The following is a 24,438-nucleotide window of genomic DNA, read 5'->3' as shown; positions in this document are numbered from 1 at the left end:
TGGTTGCCGGACTGGTGACCAACCAGCACTGGCAACAGTAAGCTCAGCAGAAAGTTATTTGTACATCTGGGGGAAACAGTAGCTGCCTGAGAACTTGGTGGAGGTTAGGACAGGTCTTCCCACAATACACCGGACCGTCAACTTTTGGGCGATCCCTCGGATGGCCCGATGGCCAGCGAATCTTTGGTTTAGCACGATTTTTACCTGCATTGTGCAGGTAAGTGGTGCCACTAGTCCTGGGGAGTCTGAAGTGGCCTGTGGCTCCCAATGGGGTCCCTCTGTCTTGTGGAAACAGAGCTTTGGCACCTAAAGAGTCTGTTGTACAGCTCTAGGAAGGTTGCCACAGGTGCAGAGTATCGCACCTTTGCTTTGTACAGATTCTGTTGTCGCAGACACTGGGTCGCCTCTTTGTCCTTTTTTGCAAGTCGGATCAAAACCCAGGTTCTGGTGTCGGGAGCAGCTCTTGTTCCTAGTTTTAGGGACATTAGGGGTGTGGGTGCAATTGGTCAATGGGCTAATATGCCCAGCAGCTAAACCGCCCCAGAGGTGACCACATCCGGGGGGGGGGGAGGTGTCAACTTTTCTACCCAAAACTCTCCTACCACCTTCAAAAATGGCAGAAGTCTTCCTCAACTGTACAGAGTAGGTTGCCCACCCTAGAGGTGTGGCTAGCCTTCTGGGTATGTACACCTCTTGAATAACTAATGTTCACAGCTGCCCAGGTTCAAATGTGCTTCGGGAAGGCTGTTTCTTCTTGTGGAAAGCAGTCTGGTGGCATGTTATAGGTGTGGAGTCTTTGAAGCTCAGTCTTGATATGCCACTTCAACAGCCTTACCGTCATTGAGTCCTCCCGGGGGGGGGAGATAGTTGGATTCCTATCTAGGTGGCAGCTGTAGCTACCTGGATGCATGCAACCTCTTCCTCAACATGAGATTCCTGTCGGGTAATGAGGCATGTTTGAGTCAAAATATGACCTCTTTCGGTGATGCCATAATGCAACTGCCATCCTCTGTTTGTTATCCTATGGACCGCCTATCACTTATAGTAACCTTATAATGGTAAGTCACTATAGGGACATATAAGCTTGCACCTACATGGCCACACCTTTTAATATAATGCACCCTGCCCCCTGGGCTCAGGAGGCCTTCCTTAGGGGTGACTGGCATATATTAAGAATAGTGCATTGACCTTGATGCACATGGTGAGGGGAAATTTGATTTCGCGCAGTTTGCACTGCTCTTGCAGTCTGCAAATGGCAGGCCTGCTGTCAGTTTCTTTGGGTCACTCATGGTGGCACAAACCATATTTCAGGTCATGGTGACCCCTTTAACACCCCTGCCCTTGATGCCACTGGTACCATATACTAAGGACTTATAATGTGGTAGAAGTCCTTGCCAATTGGTGGTTACCAATTCACACATCTGTTTTAGGTAACCTGCACTGGGGCATGGTTAGCAGTCTTCAGTGCACTTGTCAGTCGAAAACCAGCACCTAGTAGTTCAAATGGGGGCAAAAAGTGGGGCAACATCTGTAAAAGGGCTTGTATTCTTACAGTGCTGTGTTTGCAGCCCAGGTGGGTGATTTCTTTGTGTAGTGTATTGCTACTGTTAGAGCTTCTTGCAACTGTATCTGTGTAGCATTTATTCCTCTAACCGACGGCACTAAAGTGATGCTTCCCAAATGCTAGTCTCTCTGCTCAATACATGTCCCACTTATCTTGACAATGTGTCTATCCAACTAATGTGCGACTATCAATCTAAGTAAAGGAAAGAATCATTGTTACAGGTAAGTAGGTCCCTGTTTGGTGTTGGAATTACTTGTAACTAACGGTAACACTGCAAGTTGTTTTTGACTGTTGTGTTTTTTCTTCCACTTAGACCTATACTACACAAGAAACTATCACCAATGCCGAAACTGCCAAAGAGTGGCTTTTATCTTTTGCTAAAGATGTAAGTATGAGCTATGATGAGCATTGTTTACCATTTGTGTCTGGTAGTTTGAGTGGGAAGAATCAGTCGCCATTCTGTCCATTATTAAATATCAATTGAATGCGTATGTAATGTGTGTGTGTGTATATGTATATATATATATATATATATATATATATATATATATATATATATATATAATATAATATATTCTTCCTCAGTTGCACATAACTATAGCATAGAGAATGCATGTAAAGTACACACTAACTCTTTGAGAGCACACTCGTTTTAAAGTGCCCTATAGCACTTAATACCGGTTTCTGATGCCAGACCCTTATGATCATGGAACAATTAAAAGTATGTGAAATACAATGAAGCATTAGTAAGGAGTTCTTCTTGGGTGTAGTCCTATGTCCTTGCATGGTGCTTAAACTATGAATAGATCGAATGGATGATCTTTGGGCTATACTAAATATGAACCCGCTCACACTGATCAGTGACCTGATCTCCAGTATATTGTGCCTCTGTTGGTTTCAGTACTTCCAGACTTAAGATTATTGTTGACCACTTTCTAGACTGTGCATTAATTTTGCAGGCACGCCAATAGACACTTGGCTGACTTAATTGAGGAATGCATGATTACAAACGTTCAACCCTTCAGCACCCCTAGACTTGCAAGACAGGAAGGGCTTCAATTGCAGAGGGGGTTGACATGCCTTCTACTTTTTTGTTTTTACAGCTGTTTTATGGCCGCTAACTCTGCATAGAAAGAATGAGTTTAGCCTACACTCCTGCCATTTCTATCTACTTTTTTAAAAATTTTATTTGAGGCACCTGAAGCTTTAGGCCTTGGATCGCAACAGGGGAGTCTTTTCCAAAGGAAGCCTTTACTTTGTCCAGTTTGGTGAAAGTACTTTAGTAGTTTTGCACTGCTTGCACAAATTGGATCACCAAGCAGCAGGCCCTGGGCTGCTGACTCCTGGGAGACCTATTCAGCAGGCTTATGCTGTACTTTCATTGCCCCAGTGCAGTTGGTGTTTTCCAAAAGAGGATTGCTCTCCTACTGGCTGGACTCTTCATGAAAATTATTTTTCCTTACCCCCTGGCTGTTGCCAGGGAAGCAGCTCAATCTGAGTCAAACATCCGGCCCTTTTAACAACCTTCTTAAGCATCTGCATCAGCCTTAAGATGGTTCTATGAGTGTATGCATCCTTGGACATAAGGGAAGGGTCTCACCTGTTGGGCAAGTTTGAATCTGAATCCTGGGAAGATTCACTGGCCTGATTTGCCACCGAGCTAGTGTTGGGCATATGAACAGTACTCACCTTCCGGCATGTTGTGTGACTTACTAAATTTGCGTGTCTCTCACCCTTCCTACCAAATTCGGGGTAAAAGGCAGTACATGTGTCTGTGGTGTGCAAAAGCCATTTCTAGTTGCTTCAATGAACCACCTCTGCTGTACTGGTGATCTCTGGTACCTCCACCAATTATGGTATCTGATTTTGGCTGAATTACGATTGTATGCTCAAGTATGTATGCACCGCTTCCATGGCTAACCGTGGCACTGAGGTGTCTACCTAAGTTCTCTCCCTGTACTAGTCGTTCGTAGTGGTATAGTTTTCTGGAAAATTAGCTTTGGGTTGGTGTACTTTTTTGTATTTTTTGGGTGACCAGAAGAGGGTTAACCAGAAGGGGGCCGGTTATAGTGAATTCTGCCAGAAAGTGTCACGTAGCCCTGGCTAAAGTGCTCAGACTAGCCTTGCTCTGTCTTGAGCCTTTTCTCCATCCGTTCTGCCTTTCCTTCTCTCCGACCACTTGCTGTCTACCTCCCTCCCTTTCTTTCGGTCTCTCTAGAAGCCTGCCTGTGCCTGCTGTGATTAATCTCTAGAAGCTGGAAAAAGGAAGGCGGGGTATCGGCCCCAGGCTATATGAACTGGCTCAGGTCTACCAGGGAAATACCTGGTGGAATAAAAGGCTTGTCCAGCCCTGTTCTCAAATATTCTGCGAGCATCTCAACTGGTACAATTGTCATTTTCTACCTTTGCCGGCCTGCAGGGTGCTAGATAACGCATCACAGGGGAATAGTGGCACGATCCACCACAGGTGCCCCCTATGTGTGCACTGCACTTGAACAGCTGTTGCGATCCTTCTTGGCTCTGCAAATTCTAAACTTGTGCCCACAGCCGGGTGCAATCTACTTGCACAAGAGGAAGGAACATGAACACTGACAACCCAATGACAGCAATGCACCAGCACTAAATATCACCTCAACACAGCAGCTCTCTTTTGTGACATCTGCATCCAAGAAAGGGTTTTGCAATGAGGGCCAATAATCTAAGTATCAAATGTCGAGGGGCCTATTGGAGGTTTAAGCCTCTTGTTTGATTTACGGCCACCTTCCCTTACAAGGTCTTGGAGATGTTTGACCAGTGAGCATATTCAATTTGACCTCCTGTATGTTGCAGAAAAGCATTTAGGCACCCTGCCGTCTTTAGGCACCCTCCAATCTTGAAATAAAATCATGCTGCATGAAGACCAAGTGCAACCGAGGAGTGTTTCCTGCTGCACCAGGCGCTTGTTTCCATGTCCTTAAGTTAAATCCTATTACTTTATTTCTATGTGTATTTGCCTAGCCAGTGGAGTAGGAGTGTTGCTTCCAGTATACAACAGTAACTGGGTCTTGTCCAGGAAAGTAATATTGCTTATTTATGCAAGGCACACCTCTAACCTTTTTCCTTTTTATTCTAGCCTTCTGCTGTGGCCAAACATTTTGTTGCACTGTCAACAAACGCAGTAAGTACTCAAATTAAACTATTCCCATACCAGAGTTTTATTTCTTGTTCAGAGTTGTTGCCCATCACCTCTTCTGAAGTCTCTTTAGCACCTGTTTAAAATCAGATTTTGACTTTTAGTTCTCCAACCCACTACTGCTGTGGTGCACGTAAACCGTTTCATGTCCAAATTGATTGTGTGCTATGTGGCTGTTCAATTGTATTTTTTCATTTTTCTTCACATACCTTCTTTTTGAGCAGACATTGGTTCTTTTTTTTGGGGGGGGGGGGGGGGAGAGTTTCCTACAATGACAAGTTCGCCCAGTACCAGTTAATAGAACGTCTAAACAGACAAAATGGATGCACTCCGAGCCTCTGCTTCACTTGCCCTAAAAGATCTACATTGGCTGCCCATTGCACAAGGAGTCAAATTTAAGGCACTCTGCCTTGTTTATAGGGCAGCACATAAAATGGGGCCTAAGCTGTTACAGAGGGCATTTTTATGGTACTCTTTTGCCAGACGCCTGCGTTCCTCTTTTGCCAGACGCCTGCGTTCCTCTTTTGCCAGTTTAGTTTGTATCCCTCAGGTCAAAGTCCGACTGGGTTGCAGATCTTTTAGCTTTACAGCATCCAGACTCTGAAATGCTCTGCCTCTTGAGCTTAGACACATGAACACACTGTCACATTTTAGGAAGGACTTGAAAACTAGACTGTTTCCCAGAGACTAAATCTGTACTTATCTCCGATTAGATACACACAGTGGTTTATTGGTAATCTAAGCGCCTGGATACCCATTGGGTGGCAGCTGCGCTATACAAGTACTCCTTACATTACATGTATCAATTTTAAGCTTCAGACCAGGTGACAGTACAAGTAAACAAGCATTTTCTCGAGCTTAGATGTTTTTATCATTTTGTAACCTGCATCCTGTAATCCTTTAGTACATAGCACTAATCTATAAACACTGTAAGCTGTTTTGACTTGCATGCATTGATTCTGTAAACTCCCCATACAACATACCTGTACCCACGCTGTTTACCTGGCTGAAAGTAAAGTCATTTTGAAAGTGGCGTGCAAACCTCTAAATTTATGTACTGGCAGGATAATTCCTTCGGTTCACCTCTCAAATGTTTCTTTTTATCCTGTCCAACAGTCATGAATGAGGACCACATTATGTGATGAAGATTCCACATTGCACACTGACTTTGGAGAATAAGGGTCACAGGAACTGAAGTGCATATTACTACTGACAGGACCGTTGAATGATAGTGGTGTACACACAGTGGGTGGGTGGGTCAGGAGTAGAGGGCTGCTAGCCGAATACACATGAATAGCCATTGAATGCATCACTCCGGCCACACCTAGCAGGGGGACTAAAGTGATGTCTGTAATTGGCAAGGCTGTCAAAGAGTGCTGAGGAAGCCTCAATCACTTTAAAGGGGTCTCTCAAAACCCATGGTACTTTACACAGTGCTTGGCAATATGTGCCTTTAAATAGGAACATTGAGATGATGATCAATGTTTGAAATATATATTGGGTTAACGTGAGGATTTTGTGAGGGATGTAAATGTTGGCAATGTTTTGGATTGTATGTTCTTCCCTGTCCCAAATTATAGAGATTGTTTGTCACATAAAGTAATCCAGAATATAAATAAAACATATTTGTAAGCAGAGAAAGCTATTTGGATTGTATGATTTGGGCTTCATTTTAAGGTACTAATCCTTCCCTTCCACTTTTGAGTTCCCCCACAGTAGATCTCTTGATATTGTTGGGCGCACTTGCACTTTGTAATGTTTTGCACTGCATATATTGTGATAAAACTGACATTTACATTTTACATTTATTAGTGAACTTCAACTGAAGTTGTTAGCTACACTTCTGTAGGAAATGCCCACAGCAATGTTTTAGGTTTCTGACAGTTCTCTTAATAAAGGTGAGAAAATGTCCTTTTGTGAGTTTAGGAGGCTTGAACAATGTTTTACACAGGGGTGGATCAGCTGGGTAATGTGTTTGAAGACCAGGAACCAGTCACAGCGGAAGGCCATGGGACCAGAACTGCAAGAGTGAGGGACCCTTGATTCAATCACAGTGAAACTTTTACTTGTGACAGGAGCTAGGGAGGGTCTACTTCTAGAATTGAAATAACTATTGTACCAACACTTATCTAAGGGTTTCAGGTGACCAAGCTTGTGGTCACGGAGTATAAGTTGCATTTGATTAGAGCAGTTTTTCTTAACCTGTGGTCCATGGACACCTGGATGCCCACAACTGTTTATAAAATTAACTTGTAATATATTGAAAGACTGACTTCATTTGTGCTTTTTATGTATATGTATACATTTTTAAAGTTTTAAAATCTGAGAATTTAAAAAGGTCTTCAGATTCAAAGTTAAAAACTGTTCATCTTAATTCGTGGGGCAGCAGAAGTACAACAAATGGAATCTAGTATGGACTATTGTAGGCCCCTGTAAAAGCAATGTAAGGACAAAGAGCATGCATTCGAGGCAAAAGTATAGGGTTATTCTAGTATTTAATATTTCCCTTTGTTGTCCTGATATTAAACGAAATTTTGAAAAGCTCCTTGTTTCCCATTAATATTTCAATTAACATGTGTTTTTGTCTGTGGATTAAATATTCCACTTTTTTTTGTAAAAAAACAATTATTTGATATATACTTGTTTTTGAATGTTGCATTGAGGTTCAAATCCTAGATTTTGCCTAGGGTGGAGTGGTGTCTGACTTCCATTAGTGATTCACTGGGGTCCACTGAACGTAAAAGGTTAACGGCTGGCCTAGAGGGTTTGTAATCTGCACTTGTTTCTGCTAATGCAAAGTGACAAAGACCAGGGATGGGACTCTGCTAGACTGGAAGTTATGAAAGTCCAAGGAGCACAAGATTGATTGTGAGCAGGGTAGATGGAAGAAAGCCCCTTCCACTTTAGTTCTGAGACAAACTACGTTCAAGTTCAGTAAAACATATAGTGCTTGATTGCCGAGTTCTTTAGATACACTGGGCACTGTCGGCATGGATATTTTTAAGGGCACCTAACTTGGAATTAGACAGGCTCCTGATCCCATGTTGTATTCCAGTTAACTGTTGTATGTTGGAATGGCCTGGCAGGGCAGTCTGGTAAACATCCATGCATAAAACCATGGCAGAACTCTCCAGTAGGCAGTGAGTAGCGTAGGACAGTGGTAAATTATAGCCATGATCCACTCTGGACTGGATACTCCTAACCACCAGCCAAATGAGTGCCCTTTGGAACTAGGAATGGGGTCTGTAGGGTATGCATCATGAGCAGAGGAGAGCAGAAAGGAGCAGCGTCGCAAGGAGTCCTGCTTTCTGTGGAATGTGCTGCATACATGCATGGTCTGTACGTACACTATCCAGTTAATAATTAATAGCCCGCGCATTTTTGACTTGGAATTACTGAAACATATTCACATGGTGATTAGTTGATACCTCTAGGGTGAGCATAGTCTCAGTGATTAGCCGCACACACCTAAACGACTCTTGGAACAATTTTATATACAATTTTGTGTGATTACAGGCATCTAGTTAACTTGGGGGCAAACAAGTTTATTTTTATTTGTTAATGACAAAATAAACTATTTCGTCACCCTTGCTTATGTTTTAAATAAGTAATCTGTTTTAATCCTGTGTTTTGTAGCCTAAAGTGAAGGAGTTTGGAATTGACACTGCAAACATGTTTGAATTCTGGGACGTAAGTAATACTTAAAACATTTGACCACATCTTGTGATATGTGAGTAAACCTGTTCCTGTTAGTACTGTAGAGTAAATGCAGCTTGTGTGTTTGAGTCAAACGTGAAATTTCTCTTAATGTGAAAATGTTAATACTAAACTCTATTTCTGTAGACTTGTTCAGCTGTTTAACCTTGTTTTTTTTGTGGTTCTTTTTTTATAATAGTGGGTTGGTGGACGTTATTCCCTGTGGTCTGCAATTGGTCTTTCAATTGCGCTTCACATTGGTATGTATGCACTTCCAGTAAATGTCATACTTGTGCTATTGGCAATAGATGTTATGTTATTGCACATTGCTGTAGTTTGGTGTTCCAGCAAGGCGCCGTGTGACTGTTTAACTGAAAAGCACTGAATGTGCACAGAGGGTAGAGCAAGGTCCTGCAATTTATTTTCTTTGCCGCCTTGCTGTCCTTCGCACTGTGCAGGGAGCCCAGTCCTCCATGGCATGCGTTATAGGCTGGGCAGGGACCCTTTATGGTTCTGCTCAATGAGGCCTCATGGAACAGGATACGATTGCAGGGCACTGTAAGGAAGGTTGGGATCAAGCCATTACCGGAAATTGAGCTTGCAGTAAGGCTGTTTATGATGCAATGGTTCTACGTGAACTGGAATTCACTGTTCATTGAATTGTGTGTTCTGATGATCCAATCCACAGTGTAATGCATACTAATTTTATTTATCCAGGGCATTCTTAAAGGTATTTTGCACAGTGCATAGTGTTCAACACATGGCTCTTTTGTGAGCCATTTGGTCCACTCTGTAGCAAAGAAATGTAGAGAGCCTTTCTACTGCTAAGGACAAAATTGTTAGTGTGTTCCACCATTTTATGCACATGCTTTTAAAAATGTTTAGCGGTATGGAGTGTAGTGTATTAGAATGGTCCAAGTGGGATAACCCTACCACCATCTAGCACTGAAAATGTTCCTTAGACCAAAACGCCTGTCCATGTTCTTGTTTAGCCTTCATTTGTCTTGATCCATAGCCCTTGTCTAAAATTAGACTGCCCCATTGCAATTCTGATTGATCTCCTACTACATGTTCATCCTATTTATCTGAAGTGGAAGCACCTATACATTGCTCCTACCACTACTGTTCTTAAGTTTCAGCAGTGGTCACTTCTTATCACATGTCGATAACCCCCAGTAAACTAAAGCTATGCCCTCTAAAGGCATACACAAGAGATGCCACTTTTACATGCTTCCCATTGCTTGACCGCTGTAGAGGAAATTGGTGACTGTGCTGCATGCTTGAGATCGAAGTAGCTGAGGTTGTATGATCAGTTTTATTTACTGGAACTATGGTTCATTTTATGTAATCTCCACACGGTGCAGATCCTTTCCATATCTTCTTATTTATTCCTGCTAGGTTTTGAAAACTTTGAGAAACTTCTTGCAGGAGCTCATTGGATGGTGAGCATTTATAACTGATTGGTTATTGTACATTTTAGTTTTCAATAGATGGTTGGAGGAATATTATCAATGTTAAGTATCCTGATTTGTTACTATTCTTGTATTGAACCCTAAAAGTATTTGAGACCTGGTGTATGCCATATTGGTTTTTGGTCAAAATTTTGTAAGTGCTAATACGTTTCTAAAATCAAATACAGAATTATCAATAAATGACCTTTCGTTAAACAAATTAATATATTTAGTATGTTTATTTCTTTTCGCCACACAGGACAATCATTTTCACAACACTCCCCTTGATAAGAATGTTCCAGTGATCTTGGCCATGCTTGGGGTTTGGTATATCAACTGTTACGGAAGTGAAACGCATGCACTGCTGCCCTATGACCAATACATGCATCGCTTTGCAGCTTACTTCCAGCAGGTAAATATGCATCCATGCTGTGTAGTACATATTTTATTGACATACATTGTGGATTGTACTGTTAGTAAGGGTGTGATGTTTGGTCGTGTCTTTTGTGACCAAGTGTTAGTGGAAGGTGGTTTTATTCCAGACTCCTTCATCCACAACGTTTTGGAGAGATAGTGGATCTCTAGCGTATTTTACTCTACCATTGTACCCAGCTCATACTTTATTTTTATCTTGTTGCTGCAGTGAGGTTACTGTGAATAATTTAATAACAGGACCACGTTAAGTTGTAATTTGGTTTAAACAAATATATATATTTTTCATTTTTCCCTCCCTCCCTTTTTCTTTTTTTTCCTCACGAAATTGCCTGGGCATCAGTCATGTTGTACCATGGCACGTAGGATCAGTTTAATCGCATCATCTAATGTTATGAACTTCTGTTTTGGAGGTGTGTGATTGTTCAATTATTTGTATTACATGGGCATTTATGAAATATTTTAACAAGATTACAGTAGTCTAGAACTTTAAGATTATAAAAACATATCTTGTATTTCATACGATCATGTGAGACATTTGTTGGGAGCACAGCCTTCTACATAGGTGTGAAGCAGTCCTGTGTGTTTGCAAGCTTAACAATCCTGATGTTGCATTGGAGGTTAGCCCTTTTTATTGATTTTTGCTATAGCAAATCTTTACTCTGGTTATAGTGGGGCATCGCATACAGACGTTATGCAATTGTCATGACTAATTTTTTTTATCTGTAATCCCTCTGGGTAGACTAGTTACTAGGTATCCCACAGAAAAGATATCTCACAGAAAACGTGTATACAGTCTCCCACAGCTGGTATCCTTTGTCCCTTTATTGAATGTTGAGTTTACATTGTGTTCTGTGGATTGGTTAGTGCTGTAGTCATTGGACTCTCTCCTCAAGAAGACTGCTGCCGCCCCAATTCAACTGAGCAACTTCTGACCAATCTTCCTGGTTCCCTATTTAGCCAAAGTGATGGAGAAGCCCATCAACCAGCAATTCCCAACCCACCTCTAACTCACCATCTTATAGACCACACCATCAGGATTCAGAAAACTACTGCACTGAAACAACCTTAATCGCAGCCACCAATGACATTCAAATCATCCTGGAATTATCCTCAACCTCCCTGCAGTCTTTGACACTGTCTACCATAATACCCTCAGAAGACTCCACGAGGTTGACATACAGGGATCTGGTCTCAAATGGATCGGTTTCTTCCTCACCGGAAGAACCTAAAGAGTCAGGCTGCCACCCTTCACATTGGAGACAAAGAAATTGATGTGCAAAGTCCCACAGGGATTCTTCCTCAGCTATCTGTTTCAAGCATCAATTGATCACAAGAATTCAGTCCTCTTCTACGCCGATGGCACCCTCCCGCTGACTAAAAAACAGCCACTGCCAGAACCTATTGCATTACTATGGTAGCAGACTGGATGCTAACCAACTGCCTGCTACTCAACTTTGACAAGATGGAAGTACTGGTCTTTGGCAACAAGACCTGCGCATGGGATTCCACCTAGTGGCTGTTGGATCTAGGGCTCACTGACCATGCAAGTAATCTAGGGATCACCCTAGACCAGTGGCAGCTGGCGACTTTTGTAAGTGGTAAGGCCTTAAAGTTCTTTCGAACTCTTACGGCACGAGCAAGGAAGCCACATGGTTCCAAGGGGTGAACTGCATAATTTAAAAGCAAAAATCCTCTGATCAATTCCAGCTTCCTCACTTGACCAAACTGTGTGCTCCTAGTTAAATATGTTACTATACCGAGTCAGACTTTTCTTCGTTATCACATATGAGTGGACATTAAAATATGCAAGTGAAGGATCTGCTCTGTAAATTAGATCTTGGGTTTGATCTCACAGAATATAATGCTGGTTAAGGTATCATAAGAAACATGGCCACATATGATGTACAACAACTCACTAATAGCATTGTCGTTGGGGTGGGGACAGCTGGAATAAACTGTGGTTTTGCATTGTTGGCCTGTGCTCTGATGGTACACTGCTCGGCTGCAACACTTCCGAAGAATTGACACTGTCTTTGGGCTGATTGCAGCAAACCCCAATTCAATTTGTGGCTTCTTGGATTCTGAGTAAATATGTTCTGTTATTGTGCTTTTATAGCGCCCTCAGCTACTCCTAGGAGTGTCCCGGCGCGAGCTAAGAGGACAGTAAAGCAGAAAGGAGATTAGAACAGGAAAGTTTTGAGCTGCTTCCTGCAAAGCTTAGGATCCTGAATAGCACGCATAGATGACTGCAGTGCATTCCACAGCGTGGCTGCCTTAAAAGCGAGAGCTCTACCCCCATACGTTGAAGACGAACGCATGGGGTGGACGCAAGAAGCTGAGACTACGAGCTCTGAAACCTGGTAGGCTGGTAGAAAGAGAAGCGCTTTCTGAGAGAGAGGACCTACATCATATAGAGCGCAATGGGCAAGAACCAGAGCCTTGAATTCGACGCGTTTCATTACTGGAAGCAAATGCAGCAAGCGAAGGTGCAATACGATTTCTGATGGGGAGGTTTACCACCAGCCGGGCTGCCGCGTTCTGAATAACCTGCAATTTTTTTAAGCAAATAATCGGGAAGACCAATATGTAGACCATTGGCGTAGTCAAGACGAGAGAGGATCAAAGCCCGGACCACTGTGTCCTTAGCTGGTCTTGGTAACAAAGGTAAAAACTTTCTCGGAGATCTAAGTATACCGAAGCAGCAACCTGTATGTTTTTTAATCGGAGTCAGAAAAGACAGCTGCTCGTCAAACCAGACCCCCAAGTTTTTAACTGGAAGACCCGTGCAGGAGGGAGAAGGATAGGCGGAGGGCCAGAGGGAGTCCCTAAAATGAGGAGGAAATTTACCATAAAGCAGGATTTCCGTCTTATCCTCATTGCATTTCAATTGAGCGACGGACAGCCAATGAAAGACGGCTGACAGGCAGCCCTGCACTCTGGAGGTAGAGAAGTCAGATTTACCCCACGTAAACAGGAGCTGAGTGTCGTCGGCATAAGCAACAACCTTGGCCCCACATTCCTCTGCCAGTTGAACCAGGGGCGTGACATATATATTAAAAAGCAGGGGGCTCAACGAGGATCCCTGAGGAACTCCGGTAGTGACAGGCTGAGGAGGGGACACAAAGGGCGGGAGCCAGACCTGTTGTGAGCGCCGTGTGAAAATATTCCAGCCACTTCCAGGCCTGACCTGTGATACAGATATCGGCTAGCTGAGATAACAGAGCATGAGGAATGGTGTCGAATGCAGCCGACAAATCCAAAAGAATAAGGGCTGCACTTCCCCCCCCCCCCCCCCCCCCCCCAAAAGAATAAGGGCTGCACTCCCCCCCCCCCCCCTCCCCCCCCCCCCCTGGGGGGGGGGGGGGGGGAGTGCAGCAGCTGCTGTTTAAGCAGCTTCAAATTAGGAGAAAACCAAGGTTGCGAGGGAGAATCCCTATGGCGACGACGACAAGACAGGGGAGAGACTGTCCACAGCTCGCCCAATCCAACCCAGAAAACAAGCAAGAGCCCCTTTGAGGTCAGTCTGAAGAGTAACCCTAGAATTGTCTAAATGGAGCCGAAAAGCTATAGGATCAATTTTTGCTGTCGGAGGACAGGAATTGACCTGTTGGTCGACTGCCCCTTCACTCAGACCATGTAAGGCAAGAGAAAATGATCCGACCAAGAGACTGGAAGAGGGTTTTCAATAGAGATAGGGAAATTGGAGCAAATGGGGTGAAGAATGTGGCCGCCACAGTGGGTAGGAGAGAACCCATTGGGTAAGCTGAGCTAGATCCACCGCCTCTAGAAAGGCTTGAGTATTGCCCAAATCCCGTTGGTCTAAGTGAATATTAAAATCTCCCAAAAAGAGCTATTGCGAGAAACGCAACGCGCGGGGAACAAGCACCTCTCCAAGACTGCTTAGAAAGGACCAGCATAGCCAGGCGGCCTATAGACTAGAGTACCACCCAGCGTAGAGTGGGCCGAAAAAACAATGGTGAAGTCAAGGAGTTCATTCTGGTCCAGTGAGATATTGTTACCCAATGTCACCTCCCAGACATCTCTGTAAACAATGGCCACACCACCCCCCCTGCCACACAAACGGTCAGCTCGGCAAATCAAATAACCTGCGGGGATCGCCATCTGAACAATAGGATTGGAAGAGTCATTCATCCAAGTCTCTGTGATAAACAGAAGGTCGAAATGTTGATCGAGGATAAGATCAAAAATATCCTGGTGGTGTTTTACCAGCGACCGACTGTTTATCAGGCCAGCTCTGATAATTGGGCGGGCTTTAGAACTCCCCGCCCCACTGAGGTGAGGGTACAACCTTCTCGGCGAATGGCTCCGATGGAATAGGCACTTGGTACACAATAAAGGACAACTACAACTCACATCCAAGTCAAGCTTGAGGGTGCACATATTGGGTCGAAGTACCAATAAATCATTAAGGCTGTATATCAGCAGGGCCTCCACGAGACGAGGGCCACGGACAGCATAGCTGGCGCTGGCCGCTTTCGGGGCGCAGATGGGCTTGCCTTGGGCGCGCCTTTGGCGCGTCTGCTGCGCGTCCATCCGGCGCGCATCAGATGGTCGTCCCGTGTGCCCGAGGCTAGAGCGCCCCAGAACCAAGATGGCCGCTCTCGGCGGCACAGCGAGGTACCAGGAAGTAGTTAATCACGAGAATTCACTAATTTAAAACACAAGTTAAAACAAATATGAGGAGAACAGTGGAGATTAAAATCGTTTTCAATTTTTAAAGTGCAAGTATGAGGGCATTTCAGAATAAAGTGTGCAAAATAAGCAATTCAACAAAGACGCCTAACCAGCGTAAGGCGTGGTGTCAACTGAGCCTCAGAGAGAATATTGGACTGTGATTTAACATGCACCTACTCCAGTGCTTTACTGCCTCCAGATGGAGCAAGGTGTTTAATTTTCACTGCCTCACGTTAATAAAATTAAATTATCCAAAATTATAAAGGGGACTGATGAGCCCTCAACCCGTTTAGGTGGAATCTAGAAACACAAGGAGCACTGTATCTGATGGACACAACACCTTTGGTCTGTGATAGGGCACGCTGAGGAAACACAAAGTCCCAATAAAACACCAGGGTCACGATTGTAAGTTACGAGGAACATTTTACACCATGAAACGGCCGACACATTTCTGAGCCACATTCATTTGGGTAGTATGAGCAACCAGCAAAATGTAACGTTTTTGGCGAATAATATAGCACATTTTGCGGATTAATTGAATCACCATATGTTGACCACAGCAGCCACTTTTCATATATTTCCAGTTATACCCCTGAACAGTGCACTTCTACTTCCCTACACTATCTCGCTGCTTTATAAATTGTGTGATTAAATTAGCAGACCAAGAGACATGCAGATTGTATTAATCCCCCTTGTGCATTTCATGGTAAATCTGAGCATAGCTAGCCAGCATGCAAACTATAATTACAAACAACAAAGCACACTTCTTCCAAACATGTAATCCCCTGCTAACACTGTTGAAAGCTAGAGCCGCAGTATTTTACACATGCATATTAATGATTTTAAACTATTTCTGAAATAAAGCTACGGAGTACCTTTTTGGCTACAGTAATTTTGTTTAAATGTAAAATACACTCATGTACTCGCCCTTTCCAACATGATCAGTGTGTTGCACATTCTGACATTCTCAGGAGTTGGAACATTCTGCACCTTTTTTTGGTTCCTTAATGAATCGAAATGTCAACCGCTCACCTAGACATTCTTAGACCTCGCCCTGTTACATTTCAGTACAACAACGCTGTGATCCCTTGCCTGCCCACATCTACTAAATTGCACGAATTCTTTTGGTGCGCAGTCCTCTGGATGTCATGGATGGGCCTTAAGGCCCAGAGCAGAATAGACCACCATGCTCTGCTTGCTGAGGCTACAGCCAGATCGGTGCCAAAAGCTGCTGGCCACCGAGGAGCACTGGGTGGCAGCCTGGAATGGGTGTTTAATAAAGTTTAAATTAACTTGCCTTTACCGGCCTGTCCTGCGTCGTCCTACAACAGGAAGCAGCCGCAGGCAGCCTCCCTCCCCTCAGCCAATCAAAATGCTATAGTGGCAGTGTTGTGAATGGCTGGGACGCAGACCCCCACACAGGTGTCTATCGGGAGGCCATTTTCAGAGAAAATGCAGAGTGTGTATGACTAGTGCCGACCAAACTTTCAGCGCCCACAACAGTGGGAAAGTAATTCCTCCCCTTCCCTCCAGTAGACACGCCCACCCACCCCCAACTAAACCCTGCCTTCTCGCAGTGTGAAGCAGAAATGTAAAATGGTATTTAAAATACCATTTTATGTTTCTGTCCCTCGCACTGTGAGAAAATAGTGGGGCGATGCTCATCCGCCTACATGGAGGAGCTGCCTCTGCCCTAGACTACAAGCTCAACATGATGATTCAAGTCAATGTAGTGTGCACCTCCTGCGACAAATCTTCAAATTGTTGCCTCAACACCAGATGGACCATCACACAGGCACTTGTCACCAGCAGGCTGGACTATGGCAATACACTCTGCGCTGGAATCTCCAAACAACTCCTACAGACATCCAGAATACTGCTGCAAGACTCTTACTCTACCTCCCATGCCACACCCACTTCACACTGCACCTTAGGAAGCTTCACTGACTCCTCATTCACAAGCGCAGCCAATTCAAACTTCTTATGCACACACAAAGCCTTACACAACACCAGAATACGTGAAGAGCTGCATACACTTTCACCAACCCACCAGACATTACACTCTGCATTGCTCAAGTGCACACATTCCAGCATCTACGAAAGTGAAGGTTGCTCATTTTCCTACATCACACCCAAGACATGGAATGATCTCTAACACAGAGCCTCCTGCTCACATCTTGAGTCCCACAAGAAGCTGAAGACCTGGCTCTTTGTGTAAGCACCATGAGGACCACAAATCTACCCACCTGCCAAGCCCCTAGATACCTTCTCAGGTGATTATTGCGCTATACAAATTAATATTCCATAACTCGGTGGAGGGCTTCATTGTGCTCAAGTTTCGTTTTGGGCATGCCGGTCAGTATGTAGACCTCCTGACACCAGCACTGTTCTCACCTACCCTCTGTGATCAGTACCAATCTAGACTTCTGGTTTGGGATTTCATATTTTCAGCTAGAGAAGGTCTCCCTGATGCTGAAACAATTGGAAAGCTGGTTCTTGGGTGCTCCTTTCTTAGAGATCCATAATTGAAGCCAAGGTCTCTGACCAGCGGCTAATGAGCAGCAAACCTGTGACTCTAATGAATGCAGTAACCCTTGGAAATTCTTGCTCACAACCAGTGGTTCAAGAGATGCGGATGCCTGACATTGAATGATCCCTTAAGGCGTACCTAAAGTGCCCTCACACACAAGCCAGCCACTGTCCCCAAAGTAAGATCCCAGTGGCCACTGGACTCGAGTAAACTAACCTTGTGACCCTCCACCAGGCACTTGTAATGGATCACCCATACACCATCATCCAAGAATCTTCTGGAGGCAATTAAAGTAAAACTTGTTAGTGTGAGATCGTAGGGCTGATACTTCCATACTCTTGGAGTTGGCAGTAGCAGGGGCCTGCTTGATCCTTGATAATTTGCTTTGAAATTATTTACTAGAGGAAATGGTAATTCCAGATCCAATTCTCCTGGTGATGCATTCTTCCCCACATTCTCCTTCTGATCCTCTCTGGGTAAACCTGAGGAACGTTTGTGTCTGGCGACCTCCTAATGCCTAATTAGACAAGTAGTGTTACTGTCTCACACTGTAAACCAGTGCATATTTTATTTAACCTATTGAGCAATCCGTTACTGTCAGAATACTTCAATTCAGTTTTCCCTCGTTTTTTAAAAAAAAGTTTATATAGCACAAACTAGAACCAAAGATATTGGGTATCAGAGCGCTTTACATGAGCACCAGTTTCATTACACATTCATTTTTGTTGGGCACGGGGCGAATAAGTGATTTGCCCAGATTTGCAGGATGTTGAGCGTTGTTGTCGAGACTTGAACCCGGTTTCCCAGCTTCGAGGTTGACAGCTCTAGCCGTAAGGCTACATCTTCTCCCCTAGACTTCCTGCACCCATTAGTGTGTTGCTGGCGGACACATATTAGCGGCATCTCTCCATTGATATTAGAGGGTGTTTTGCAATGCCTTACTTGACAGCAGAGAATTACCCATGGTTATGCAAAGATGCATTGCATTTTAACCTCCTGAGTACAAAATAATTCTCCTAAATGTACAGTGCTACTGGTGTGTGTGTGTGTGTGTGTGTGTGTGTATATGTAGTAAATCGTTTTACCCGAGTTTTTGCCTGTTCAAACTTTACTCCTTCTGTTCTTTTGACTTTTAGGGTGACATGGAATCTAATGGAAAATACATCACCAAAACAGGTGCTCGTGTGGACTATAACACTGGCCCCATTGTTTGGGGTGAACCTGGGACCAATGGACAACATGCGTTTTACCAGCTGATACATCAGGGTATAGTTTGTGCATGATTGTAATGTTTAATTTTCCTGTGCTCTTTCTCCACTTTCCACAGGACAAATTACACCGTTTTCACCTACGTTTCTGACCTTATATCCACGGCACACAGCAGCTGCTTATTCTCCATTCTCATAATCCTACATCACTTTGCATTTGACAAGGATGGCCACTCCACTCCCCTTACTCTGCTTGTCCTCTGTGTGAAAGGCTGATACTTTATGGTCTGGTTTAGCTCTTTCCTTTCCGTATACCTCTGTATCTTGGTGCTCCTGCTGCCATGGCTTTCCAATTTCTCCACCTCCTTTATTCTGCCCTTATGTATGGGAATTAAAAGGACTCTGCCCTCTGACTTTGTCCACTTCTCAGATTGCATTGCCTCACATTGCCAGATCCCTTTTCTATACTACCTTTTGCAGATGATGCCCAAATTGTCTCTTTGCCCACCTTCACTTCCCTTCTACTGCTGGTACAAAATTATAGCCAGCCTTCCCAATTTAGAAATGTAGATCATATTCAGGCACATTTTTAAATCTATGTATTCATAATTACTGTTTCATCTCACTGCTCGCAACCTGTAGTGAGCCTGTTGCAAACCCTTGTCTCAGTTAAGTAGGGAGTGGGAATGTTGATTGTGCAGCACCCAAGTTTTGAATTGGGGAATCCACAAACGCAGTTTATTCCCTGCATCTTCTAATCTTGATGCTGTGCTACTGCAACATTTTGATCCCAGGAAGGTGCTTCACATCATTCTTAATCTGCACTCTGACCTCTAGCTCTTAGTTCAAACTTTACTTTTCTTTGGTGTAAAATTGTATTGGACATTGTCTAATAACAAGCCAAGTACTTTTATTTATCAAGTGACTGGTGTCAAACTAGCTCACCATGCTTTTCAGATTACTTTTGAAGCTAAACCACTATAAAAGTTTGCTTATCTCCATGTAGGTGAATCCCTTCCTGACCATTTGAGAACATTAGTTCTCACAAATGTGCCCCACCAATGATTACAATGGACAGGAAGGAGCTAGTATAAACATGACCTTTGTTACCAATTGCTTTAATTTGTGTTTTGACAACTGGAAAAATTCTGCCTTTTCACTGATGGTGAGCTGTGTTTGCAGTACCATGTTACAAGAAGGTGCTATACCTTGTATATTTCTTGCAAACCAGTGCTTTATAACTCCGTGACTTATCACTCCTTTCTTACCAGGGTTTTTGTCTGGTCTCGCCCCATGCATTCCAAATGCCTTGACTGAGACCCCAAAACACATTGTGTGTAACTTTTATTTGCTGGTAATCTTAGCTGCTGAAAACTGCCTGGTATCCGGCTTCTGCTGTCCTACCCTTCAAACCTAAGCCCTACCCTTAACAAGGCTGCCATCTTGTATGGACTATTGTGTGTTTTTTGTATTTTTCCTAGCGAATCAAAGTGGGAATAAATTTGTGGTGTGTGGTTTTAACTTTAAAACATGCTCTCTGCCTGTGCCAAGTTCCTTGTTAATTTATCTGGTGCCCTCTATTTTTAATCTGTATGTGCATGCAAACGTGCAGTAAAGTACTAGATCAGTTACTTTGAATAGCCAAATTACCACGTAAGACTTCAAACTTGTTCAGCCATTTGTCTCAGCAGGTAGAATAGTGCATTACCTCATTTTGTGTAACCAGTCTTATTCCTACCTAAAGACACCTAAACTATTTTACATATGCCGTTAGACATATTGTACATTCGACCCTTTCACAATCGTGGATTCTGTTCTATAATGACTTCTGCCTTACATTGACACTTCCTCTACCTCCATCAATGGAAGGGTTTACTGTCATTCAATGTACAAAATAAACGTGTGCAGAAATTGGACAACTTCAGCAGCGCTTTCTCTCCTCAGTGGCATCAACTTAGTGGTGCGATAGATGGAATAAAATACCTTGCACCATGGAACTCTGAGGGAACTTTAAGTAATCTTGTGAGTGATGGAAGAGTATTTTTTCCTTCTAATAGTCCTACCGTCACCTCCTTCCCAACTTCAAATTATACACACCCATATGCAGCAAGTAACTTATCAATGACGTTCGTTCAGAACATATACGTATAGCCTGTAACATGCAAAGAGTTCTAATTTCATGTAAATGAAATCTTGTCCTGCAAAAAAAAAATCGTACTCTGAGAAATGTCTAATGCCAATGAGTATCCACCTCATGGAAAGAGTTCAGACCAGCTGGATCAGTCTTCATTTCATTGTTATAACCAGCATTAGCAATGTCAATGGGTCTGGCTTATAACAGAATGTGTCTTTCCAGCCACGGAGTTTTAGAACGGTTGTCCTAATGCAGGCACTCCGACTCATTCTTGCGTTCATGCAGCCATTCAACCATTGACTGATTCTTGCATTCACCCCTTATTGCTGCTCAATAAAATAAATATTCAAACTCCTACAAACATATGAAATATAAATCAAAACAATAAAAATATTTTACATTTGCCGCCGCATACTTCACGGGTATATGCCTGCAGTGCAAAAATAAAATTAAACTTTGTGAGGGGTCATCTTGTAATTATATTCTACATACTGTATCATTGTTTTAAAGTGCCAGTGCAGCTGCCTCATTTAGAAGCAACATGCTTGTGGTCTCGGAGCGGTGTAAACAAATCAAAACTATGTCTTGTGCACAATACTGGTTAAGTTAGCTGCTCAGCAAATATCGCACTGGGCACCCATTTTCAAATGCTAAAATGCATAGTGCCTTAGTCATGTACTGAGGTGGCCTAAATAATGCTTCTAAACACAGTGGCCCTTTTTAGAATGGCAAAACAATGCTGAACTTTAAATCGTATCATACCAAGATGACTGTCCAGTGTAAAAATGGCTGCATGGGATACAGAACACTGCAGATGAAATGAGGGACAATGTATGCTCCAAAGAAAAAGGAGAACAAAAGAAATGAAAGGAGGTATAAAAGGAAAAAATTAGAGTGGCCACCTGCCCAAAACAATGCAGTGCACCTATTTTCTGGCTTTACTTTTCTATTGTCTGCCTTTACTCACAGGGCAATAGAGCCAATGGCAGAATGGGCAGACTGACTGCCCCATGCAGACTTCTGTCATGGGGAGAAGCAGAATGAAAATGACAATTAGACAGAGGGCTGGCCTAAAGAAGCTCTATGATGGTATATTTGTCTATGTAGAGTTTTTTTTTTTTTGGGGGGGGGGCTTTTTGTATAAAGGGCCTTGTAGGAAAGTGGAGTTGTATGTTGTGAGGCTGGTTATATTGCACAATATAATACCCTCACAATACCCCAGAGATTGTCCTTGGATTTACAATAATAAATCCCTAGCTCAGTCCAGGTAGTGCAGCAAAGAGAAGTCTGGCATAACTAGAGGAAAATTTGCTAAGCATTTCAGAGTACCAACATGGGCTATAAGTAATTGACAAGACTCAAAAGAAATCAGACACCAATTTATAAACTTTCATATTAATTTAGACCCCAGGAAGAACACAATTGGATAAGATTAACAGGAGTTGTGGATTTTTGAAGAAAAATACACTTGTGCAATTCACTGCAGTAAAACTAACATTGCAGTCCATGATAAAACGCACTAGTGAAAATTGGTCACTTGTAGATTTGCGTGGAACCCACTGTGGGTTTAAGGTGATGCGGGACCCAGGACCATACTGCAACAGTCAGTACAATTTTACCTGGGCCGAGAGGCCTGGTTGTTGACCTGGCTGTTTTTTAATGCTGAAGCAGGAGCTGCGGGAAAGCTTGTTTAACCACTTAGGCAGTGTTGATGAGGAAACCGATGCAAAAGGTAGAGACCAGGGCCACTGAGGTGGTCTGTTGAAGGTGCTGCGAAGTTCCCTCTAGGTGCAGTGTCAAAGATTGTGGTAATCAGACTGGTCACCAACCAGCCTTGGCAGCGGTAAGGTCCGTGTGGGGGTACTTCAATGTCCAGAATTATGACGGAAAACAATAGTCATCTGAAACTTGCTGGAGGTCAAGTTTAAGTTTCCCACAATGCTCTGGAGCATCTACTTTTGGGTGATCCCTTGGAGGGCCTGATGTCCAGCAATTCTTTGGTTCTGGTACTTTCTTTTTACCTGCGGGCTTCAGGGGACTAGTGCCGCTAGTTCAGGGCAGTCTGGAGTTGCCTGTGGCTCTCAAAGGGGTCCCTCTGTCTGGGGGAGCCGGTCTTGGTTCCAGGTTGACGTGCAATCATGCAGTTGCAGAGTGGCTGCCACTTGTGCAGTTTACCGCACCTTTGTGCCTTCAGGGTCTGCACAAAGCAGACTCTGGTCTCTTTGTCCTTTGTTGCAAGTCTTCCCGCATCTGAGGTTCTGGTGCCAGTGGTGCCCCTTAAATCCTAGAATTCCGGATGTGGAGGGAAGTGGCTAATGTATTACAAGCCCCAGCGGCTAATCCTCCCCCGAGGTAACCACATCTGGGGATGTGGGTCACCTTTTCTACCCAGAACCCAAAACCTTCTTTGGCTTTGCAGACCAGGTAGCCCACCCTAGTGGCTAGCCTTCTGGGGGTGTACACCTCCAGACTATCTAAATTTCCCGTCTGCCCAGGTCCAAATGTGCCTGGGGTCAGAGCGAGGGTTGTTTTCTCCTTTCAGTTAGCCTGCTTTCATCTTGGAGAATGTGAATACTCTAAAGATCACTGCCTTGATGTGCTACTTCACTACCCAACTAGTCAGCGAGGGTGGTGGTGTCCCCTATCCAGGCAGGCCTTTGTTTTTGACTCTAGTGTCCACACCTCCCGGCAAGGGGTCAAATTACAGTATTTGTGGTAGTAGTTGCAGGCTGCCAGCCAGGGCACAATGTGCTGGGGCAACCAGGTGGGAAACCCCTAGGGGGATACAGCTGGGTGCATGTCACATCAAACCCAATATGGGAATCCTGTTGGGGTGATGTGGCAAATTGTTTGATACCAAACATGACTATACTCTGCGGGACCATAATAGAGCTGGCAAACATGGGGGTGCCCTTGTGCCAGCCCCTGTTAATCCTATGGCCCCCTGATCACTTATAGTAGCCTTTAATGGAAAACTACTACTATAGGGACATATAAGCTTGTACATATGTGTCCTTACCTTTAATATAATGCACCATGCCTCCTGGCCTCAGGAGGCCTACTTTAGGGTTGACTGACCTATATTAAAAATAGTGCTTTGACCTTGCCACATGTTGAGGGCAAAGTCCTGTTGGAGCAGTTTGCACTGCTCGTGCAGTCTGCAATGGCAGGCCTGCTATCGTCTGTGTACTTGGGTCACTCAGGGTGGCACATACAGTGCTTCAGGCCCTTGTGACCCCCTAACCTCCCATGCCCTGGGTACCCTTGGTACCACATACCTGGGGCTTAAGAAGGGTAATAAAGCCCTTTCTAATTGAGGTTACCAATTTGCTGACATTGACTTTAGGGAGAGAGCACTGGCACTGGGCAGCAGAGTCCTAACCATCTGCATGGGGGTGTAGGGAGGTGATGACCACTATAAAACCAGCATTGGCTTAGCCAATAAATCTTGCCTTTGGGACATTATAAGTGTTTAGCTAGAGCTATTGGCTTCACCAATGTTTTAAGTTATTCATCTGCCATTTCACTTGTAACTCAGAATTGAAGTTCTTGC

At 43.8% G+C, this 24,438-nt stretch overlaps 1 protein-coding gene across 1 annotated transcript in view; it reads left to right on the top strand.

Moving 5' to 3' along the window:
* GPI (glucose-6-phosphate isomerase) overlaps positions 1-24,438 on the top strand; it is a 111,740-nt gene that overhangs the window by 77,150 nt on the left and 10,152 nt on the right. The window contains exons 7-13 of the mRNA XM_085638472.1: positions 1,878-1,949; positions 4,677-4,721; positions 8,373-8,426; positions 8,632-8,692; positions 9,831-9,874; positions 10,143-10,295; positions 18,680-18,809. Coding sequence (XP_085494598.1) covers positions 1,878-1,949; positions 4,677-4,721; positions 8,373-8,426; positions 8,632-8,692; positions 9,831-9,874; positions 10,143-10,295; positions 18,680-18,809 — 559 coding nt within the window. The remainder of the gene's footprint in view (positions 1-1,877; positions 1,950-4,676; positions 4,722-8,372; positions 8,427-8,631; positions 8,693-9,830; positions 9,875-10,142; positions 10,296-18,679; positions 18,810-24,438) is intronic.

Source organism: Triturus cristatus, chromosome 12 (genome assembly GCF_964204655.1).
Source record: "Triturus cristatus chromosome 12, aTriCri1.1, whole genome shotgun sequence".
Taxonomy (NCBI): Eukaryota; Metazoa; Chordata; class Amphibia; order Caudata; family Salamandridae; genus Triturus; species Triturus cristatus.
This window is presented reverse-complemented; position numbering and strand designations above follow the sequence as displayed.